At 39.4% G+C, this 9065-nt stretch overlaps 1 protein-coding gene across 1 annotated transcript; it reads right to left on the bottom strand.

Moving 5' to 3' along the window:
• Nucleotides 1-6972: 6972 nt before the first annotated feature.
• On the bottom strand, nucleotides 6973-8166 carry LOC103642369 (uncharacterized). The gene is made up of 3 exons (XM_020545837.2): nucleotides 8058-8166; nucleotides 7601-7981; nucleotides 6973-7525 (listed from the first exon to the last, which is right to left on the bottom strand). The coding sequence occupies exons 1-3, from the start codon at nucleotides 8164-8166 to the stop codon at nucleotides 7035-7037; spliced, it is 981 nt and encodes a 326-aa protein (XP_020401426.1). The 3' UTR covers nucleotides 6973-7034.
• Nucleotides 8167-9065: the final 899 nt, after the last annotated feature.

Here is a 9065-nt window from a genome sequence, read left to right as displayed (position 1 = left end):
TTTATGTTTCATTAGGGAATTATTCACTTTAAATATGATTATTCATGTGTTCTAACAAGTAGAGGGCAATACATATAAGAATATTAATCCTTCTCTTTTATTATCCACCAGTTAGGTATTACAGGCGCCCCCTGCGTCCCCCCCCCCCCCCCCCGCGCGCAGCCACCCTCCGCGGTGCCGGCGGCCCTACCCTCCCCATGCGCGGCGGAGTTCGCTTCCCCCTCCCACTCTCTCTTCCATGGTTGAGAGGAAGGAGTAAGAAGAAGGCCTTTTTGCAATGAGGTCCCTCAGCAATTTTAAAACTGTCAGAAATTTGTTTCAATTTAAAATCGTGAAATCTTTTGCGTTTTAAATCCGATTCACTCCATTCATGTTGCGTTAGATTCGAATTAAAATTGTCTATATGTTAAAAGTATTGTTCTCTGCTGTTACATATTTTATTTAATTTATTTAAATGTTTTTTTATCAACGGTTATTAAAGTAGTGTTCCAATTTAATCTAATTTAGGGTTTCAAATTGCATGTTTATAATTAAACACAATATCGTAAATATTAACTGAAATATTCTTTATTAATAATGTTTAGTTTAAACATGCTATCTATTTATAGTTCTTGTGTGTCGTGTTGGCCCACGCACCATGCGCGTGCTGCTGTGCTGTTTCGCGCATTGCGCATTTCGTCTCGCGCCGATAATTTGTCTCGCTTAGCGTCGCTAATGTTATTTAAATTACTTATTTAACTAAGAGTTATTAGCGTAGTAGATTAATTAAAACTAGGCGATATTTCTAGGTTACATTTAATAAATGTCAATTAATATGATTATGTCGAATTAAATGTTCTAATTAATACTTGTTTAGTGTAAACGTGATAACTTCTCGAAGGTAGCCCCGACTATCGTGTTTCTTTTACTCGCGTGACCGTAGAAGAGACATCTAATTTATACCACATGTTTTTATAACGTTTCCCTTTGTATAGTGTAATGTTCTTATGCATGTATATATTTGTTTGTCTATGTCTGTTTGTATTCGATATGTAACACCCCGGGATCCACAAACACCCCGAAATGCTACTAAACTACACAACTAACATTCATATATAAAATTTCGACAGCGTCTCATTTGAAAATTTGCATAAACGTGGAAGCAACAGAGTATAAACAGATATCATGATAAGAAAACATACTAGACATTAATAATCTGCTAGCAATGGGAAGATAACCATAACGACATGAACTGAATTAACTAGTGTGCACGACTAGTTAAAAACAAACATCCTTTGACAAGAAGCCCTTTAATTAAATCATGGTTGTGCCTGGGCAACGTTATTATGAGAGTGAAGGTGGACGTGCTGCTACTCCCCTCATTCCCAACATGAATCAAGTACCTGCATTGAGTAATGCAAGAGTGAGATGAAACATCTCATCAAGTGAATTGTTTCGACGAGATATTTAAACCAAAAATTGAATTAATCAACATTTTAAAGGGATCACAAATGAGATCAGAAATACTTGTAGATATAGAACTCAATAGTCCCAAAATAATCAATGCCATCTCATTTCCTCGAGCAACCACAATAGGTTGTATAACACTTTCCTCCGTCAACAATACCTGCAAATATCACTTCGATGTATGCATAGTAATGCAATGTGTAAGTCCTCTACCTTCATACCTCTTAGAGTATAAAACCACACCATCTGCAAATACCACTTCAATGAATGCATATGAATGCAATGCATATGTCCTCTGCCTTCATACCTCTAAGGGTATGAAGCCGCATCGTACCCCTCCTCGGGCAACGTACGATGCTAAGTTGTACCGGTACGGTCGGACCATAGGTCACGACAAAACTTCAGATGCAAGTGAATCATGCAATGTATATGGCATGCTGCATTTATCAATATACTTCACTTCCTTTACATACAATACAACCTCAAATAATACTTTATTTACCTTCAGATACAATACCAACCTCAAATAAATCTCATGAGTCATACTCGAATCATAATCATCATCAATATATGATTGAGTATCAGTATAATGCAAGCAAGTAAAGCATCACCATAGAGTCCAATTATGAAAGAATCTCATACTTCTGAATATTAGAGTGTAGGCAATAGAAATAACAGGTCAGAACGGAAGCAACCACTGCTACATTCACTTGCCTTCATCGAAGAAGAAGAAATGTACTAGGCATGATCTGGAGTATAGCCACCTGCTAGCGGGCATAAAACTTAGTACAAATATTTCACAAACATTTGCCAACAATCAACAAATCGCTCCTACACTTGAAACCAAGACCTGGTGGAAAGCCTCCCACCGTGAACCACATGCCAAACAGCAGCAACGCTATTTGTTAATCTTGCATCTTTAAAATTATAACAGTGGTGATATCAAACAAATAATCTAGTAGTATCTACACAAAATACTCTACAACTTCGGTATTCAATGGATAATTAAATTCTGCCATCTACAAGTTCTAAAACCTCTAACAAGATAACTGACTGAATCTGTTTCAGACAGCAGTGTAGTTAACTTCAAAATTCGATATCTCACAAACTACTCAACCAGATGGAGGGAAAAGGGGTGGCCACCTAGGGTTTTGTGGGAGAAAAGAACCGACGCCTCAGATGACTTCTGCCTTTGCATCCAACGGCCCACAACCCTTTCCCACATCCACGCACCGAAGATCAACTTTTGGTCAACATTTTTTTGGGATATTACACGATACGCATGGCGAATAGATTGTGATCCGTCTCCGAGCTTCAAGGAATTGACGATTAGGCTTCGATGACCAAGTGATCAGGCTCCTCGAGTTCTTCAAGGTTGAAGGCCCTAAGCATCTGTTTGGTGAAGACAAGTATCCTCTGACCTATTTATGTCCTATTCACATGATAATTCATTTCCCCGCATTACATAATTGAAACTTAAGGATTGACTAGCTTTCTATTTACCTTGTCCTTGATTACATTTTGGGTTATTATGGTTAGCTTTATGCTAGCGCTCTTCTTTAATCAATGAATATGATGAGACACATTTATGATACTATGGTTTCATTCAGGATATGATGTCGAACTTGTGGCATTTTAGGGGACTCAGACTGTTTCCCGAGTACCTCTCCGTGAGGACCTGATCGTTGAGAGACCACCTGAGAAAATAGTACAACCATGAGGGTGGTATGAGATTCCCTTAGCTGATTAATTAGAGGAACCTGGGGTGTAGTTTGCTTCGTCGTTGTGCCGTCAATGGGCGCTGGGGCATAGTTCTTTCTCTGCTAAGGGTGGGTGCCGGTTTTGTTAGTCACCCACCTTAGGGAGGAGTACTGTGTTTGTATGACTGGCGAAACCTAACATGCGGTTACACACCAGGAGAATCCTTGTAAAGGCTACATAGTGAAACCTTGCCGACTCACCTTGGAAGTGTTTGAGGGTTTGATCGACCCGAGGCAAAAAAGGCAATCACGACTCATGTGTAAAGTGTGTGATGTCTGCAGAGGAATGAAACTGATATATTAGTCGTGCTCACAGTTAAGAGCGGCCTTGGGATCCTCTTTTATTAGAGATACAGATGATCTGAGATACAATGGTTTTGGATCATGATGATGGTTCTATTAATGATGTTTCTAACTATGGATTTTGGTATTTTCTCTATGAGGAGGTACTCTTTCGGATAATAACTTGGGATTGGTGATAAAACTTGGCTTATATTAATGAATAAAACTTGACAAAGTAAATGCATCCTACTTTGAGCCTAACTCCACATAAAGCTAGTCCACCTCAGCCAAACTGGACATTTGCTGAGTATGTTGATGTGTACTCACCCTTGCTTTCACAAAACACTAGGTTGCCTTTGGTGCAATCTATGCTCAGGTAAAGAAGAAGAAGAAGAAGAAGGTGTTGAGGCGGATCTCCAGGAGTTCCAGGACTTTGATGAGTTCAAGGATTAGGCTAGCGACCTCCCCCAGTCAGTTGCCTGTGGTGGGTTTGTTTACGTTGACTATGTTTCTATTCTGTGTACTTTGATTTCTATAATGTAAATGACTCTAGTTTGTAATATTATTACTTAATTTTTATTAATATTCAAAGTATTGTGCTATGATGAGTCATTAATGTAATCGTTGTGTACGTGAATTTCTGATCCTAGCATTTACATGGTTCGCATTCGGTTTATCTTCCAAAATCGGGTGTGACAAAGAGTCGACCTAGTATTGTTAAGCCATGTCAGCATGATGAGGCAGATCATCACCAAGCCATGTCCGAACCATGGGAGCAGTGCCAAAGGGCCTCTGTCATGCACAACGCTGAATATGTTCCAAAGAGTATCCTCGCTGACCGGTGGGACCAGTCAAACCCAGCCACGGGAACCTCAGCTCGAGATCTCTACATTGACCCACACACTAGAAGGGATGGAACAATACGTTATACCAAGCGTACGCTTACGCATGCTAGAAGGTGACGTAGAGAGGATGACAGAAGATGAAGTTGTACTGAAGACATCCCTAAATCTCACTGCAAGTCGTCTCTACGGGACCCATCAGGCACTACTACGTTTGCATCAGAGTAGCTATAGGAACCCGTATGGCAAACAGAAGAGATTCGACACCATACCAGGGGTACGGCGGCCCACGACCCGACAGAAGACATCGGAGGGTCTACGCTGCCTAGAAGTAGTAGGTCGAACTCCATCCCGATAGAATACAAGTTCTTATTGTAAAATCTACCCTTGAGCCATAAAAGGGCAAGACAACCCCCATCTTGTACACACAAGCACTCAACTGTAACACGCCCCAAGCAATACTACGATCAGCACTACACTGGACTAGGGCACAATCCTAAACCAGTATAACTCCCTGTCTCAGATCCACTTTCGAACCCTCTGAACCACACCATTCAAAGTGAGTCCACGCTAGAACCCCTGTCGAACACAAATCTTATTGTCCCATGATTTTCGAAACCACGACACCTGCCATCTTTGCGGAGCGAGTGAAGTAGATCGGCACCGCTGGTCCCTGGATCGGTAGTCTGATACAATTGTTAGGGTACAACTCTTTCTCTCGGGAGAGTAATTTGGGAAGAAAGGGAGGGGAGGAGGAATACAATAGATTTCATATGTCTTGTGTTCTCAAAACTGTGTTTCCCCTCTAACCGGCTTAGAGATGGCAATTGGTACCCACGACCCGATACCGATGTTATTTACTCAAGGGTATTTATGTGGGCTAAATATTCTACCCATGAGTCACTTATTGGGCAAAAACCTTCACCTAATGGGTGAATGGGTATTAGAACGTTTCAGCGTCACCCATACCGGTTAACCAATGGGTATAAAATACACTATATAAACTTGGCCCAAAAACATGAACCTAGGCTCCAGTCATCCACTCATCCATCTTCTTTTGAGTATTTAACAACCTTTTGGGCAATAATGTCATGGAAGGCTTAACAACTATTCGATGACCATGTGATGGAACAAGTATTGTGTTATGTGGTACCATTCTAGTGTTGCTACTTTATACAATTATTTGTACTGATGTTGAATGGATGATTGAATGATGCTAGAATTTTTATAATGATATTTGGATGGATATACTTGATATATGTACAACATATTATTTTGATAGATGCTTATTCTTTATGGGTACATGTAACACCCGAAATTCTATCTTGGATTTTTAAAAGAAATCCACCAAAAAGTTTTTTGAATTAAAATTTCTTTTAATAGGATTATTATCCAAAATAAATGAATGGTAATATTATATCCTAATTATTCAAAACTAGAGTTGAACCTTGAAACTATGATTTGAATAGAAAGAAATGACAAGAAGTTTTTTTATTTTGTTAAAGTTAGTGAATTATTCATTTCATCGATTATGCATTCTAAAATATTAATGAATATATAAATATTAAGATGCATACATGTTGGTTCTTTGTTTGAGCACTTCTATTTTGAGATATCAAACTCAGATTAGAATTGATATTGAATTTGGAATAAAAAGGAAATCAATAAAATACAAAAAACACAAAAAGAAAAGAAGATAAAACAAAAAGGGAAAGGGTAGCTACATGGGCTAAATTCTGGCTGCCGGACCAACTCCTCTGACCCACCCTCCTCTCAGCCCGTGGGTCATAGTGGCTCCCTGACTGGTGGGGCCCTGAAGCTAGCTTCATCCCGCACACACTTTAGGCCTTATTCGGCATGCTAGTATTTAATACATATTGGGATCCAATACACGGTGGGATTGAGTGAATCCATCCCATGTCACTTAAACCATGTGTGTATCAATTATAGCTGGGATTTAATACATGGCTAATTTTCCATTGTTTGGTTACACCACATGGATACATTAATTTGTTGCAAGCATATAAAAAGATCAGTGCCCATCGTATTAGGTCTGTGAAGCGGATGGAATTTTAAGCATCAAAATTAGAAGTTGGCCACTCATTGTCTCTTATTACATTACAATAGAGTGTGTGCATTTAGAATAAGAACAAACCAAAGGGAGAGAGCTAATGTTTCATTTGAACAACATAACATACTGTCTATCTAACAAGCAATTCAGAGGACTCCACCTGTAAGGGAATGCAACTGTTAAACACTAGAATTTCTCCATGCATATTAATAATTTCATATCAAACATAAACATGCTAGACCATATTGGTAGGGAAATGACAAACATGCCTAATAATCTAAAAAGAAAGCAGTTCACGAAAGAATTGTGCTTTGCTTGCAACTAAAATAGGAAAATAGGAAATAAACCATAAGGAAAAATAGCAATGCTCAAATAAACCATAACCAGTTCATTATTATTATGGTGTTCAAATAGATTTTAAGAGAAAATAGGAAATGTTCAAGCATCTAGTTAGTGACTGCATAGCAGATGGAAATGCCCAAGGATGCTTGCAGGCTAGTAATCAACCTAGGAAGAGATGCAAGCCTCGAAAAGTTAGTGGGAAGAGAAGAGGGAAAGGAAGAGAGCATACCAGCTAAGCCATCTCGTTTCTCAGCCAAATCAGTGCAGACTCGGCATCATCATCGCATGCACTCAAGAAAATTTGCCTGTTGTCAAGGTCCTTGAAGACATTGTAGCTTTCGCTTTTTCCTCCTTTGTAACTTCCATTGTACCAATAATGGATATGAACTTCTTGATTGAGAAGTCTGCAGCTTGACTCACTTCCTTTTCCTCCCTCTCTTTTGCTAGTTGTGTGGCTTCTTCCTCAGCTTGCTTCATTCTCATGTTAATGTATCTTCCCATTATTCCTTCTAGGTTATCGCCCTTTTTATGCCTCTTTGTCCTTGTTTCTTCATTGTTACCTCTTGTAGCAGTAGTCCTTCTCTGTGGCACCGGATCATGCCTTTCACCTGTTGCATCTCCTGCCTCAACAACATGGACATCATCTTCTTCATGTGCTGGCAAGGTTTCTTCCACTTCATCTTGTTCATGTTGTATGTTGAGAAACTCATCTCTATTTCCTACTTGAGTAAGATCTGGAAGTTGGGTGGAGGTGTAGTTGTAGGTCCCTTCAGCTGTTTGCCCTGCACAATTAAGTTTTACTAAAAAGGGTAGACAACATAACATATTGGAAAAATGGACATTGTAATGAGACTAACCATCATAAAGCTCCCCCAAGGCCTCATATAGAGGAAAAGACTTGTTGCAGAACTTTTTAGCCTTAGGATGAGAAGTCAGTATATTTTTCCATAAAGCTGGGTCAGCCGTAATCCTCCCTGTCTTCTCATCAAAATGAGCTCCACTTTGATTCTTTGCATCCTTTAGCAACCTATAGTCCCTTTTCAACTCTCTTTCCTTATCTTGTATTTGTGTCTTTGTGAAATAGACATATTGTTCCCTCTGATGAAATTCCTTGACAATTTTGTTCCATGCTTCTGTTGTCCATCCATTTTGACCCCTATAATCAGCTGTCTTGTGCTCATGCAACAGGTCCACAAGAGTCTTCTCTAGAGTTGAGTTCCAAGCAGCTCTTAATTTCTCTACACAAGACAAGGAAGAAACATTAGTTGTAGAATTCCAAGAGGCGCTTAATATCTCTTAAGTCTACTTGCGTACCTTTTGGAGAACCTCCATGTTTTCTTGGATCACCAGCTTTAGGAGAAGGCTTCTTTGTTGCACTTTTTGATAAGACCATGTTGATTCTTGGAGAACCCCTTCCAAACATGTTAACTAATATTATATAACACAATGAGAAATAGTTAGCTGAAATTTCTATGCTGAAAATAGTTAGCTGAAATTTCTATTCTGTAACAGTGAGAAATGGATTAAACCAAATATTAAGAGAGGTAACAATGTGACAGTAAATAAAATGTACCAAATAGAGCAACATATGGTCTATTCCAAACTAAACCAGAATACATGAGGGCTAATAGATGTGCCAGAATACATGAGGGCTAATATTCCAAACAAATTCTATGCACTTGGTAATCATTCCACATTTCTTGTGCTATTGCATCTCTAAGATTATTTCCTTGGACATTTACTTGATCGTTGCCTTGATCGCCATCCAATAGATCAACAAAGTTTTGTGGCGAGATATTATCTGGTTGATTATCTAACCATTCCTCATCCCCTTTGAGTGACCGAATAATATTGTGAAGTACAACAGCTGCTACTGGTATTTTCACTTGATTCCTTATTTTGTGAAATGTGGCAGCTTTTAGGATGGGAAAGCGCTTCTTCACAACCCCCAAAGTCCTTTCAACATGATTCCTCAGTATGGCATGGCGATGGTTAAATAACTCCTTGTAGTTCTGAGGTCTACGGTGACCTTGCCCATACTCCTTTAGATGGTATCCAACTCCCCGATAAGGCGCAAGGAATGACGTGGTGTTAGCATACCCACCATCAACCAAATAGAACTTTCCTAGAGGTACATGGAATCCATTGTTCATTGCAGATCGAAGAACTCTAGCATCTGTAGCGGATCCCTCCCACCCAGTAGACATGAAAGTGATATTTAGGTCAAAATCACAAGCTACCATCACGTTTTGGCTGAGAGTCCCCTTCCTGTTTCTAAAAGGAGCAGCTTGGTCAGGTGAAATTGTAATGGGCACATGAGTC

The sequence above is a fragment of the Zea mays genome, chromosome 10 (genome assembly GCF_902167145.1).
Source record: "Zea mays cultivar B73 chromosome 10, Zm-B73-REFERENCE-NAM-5.0, whole genome shotgun sequence".
NCBI classification, from domain to species: domain Eukaryota; kingdom Viridiplantae; phylum Streptophyta; class Magnoliopsida; order Poales; family Poaceae; genus Zea; species Zea mays.
This window is presented reverse-complemented; position numbering and strand designations above follow the sequence as displayed.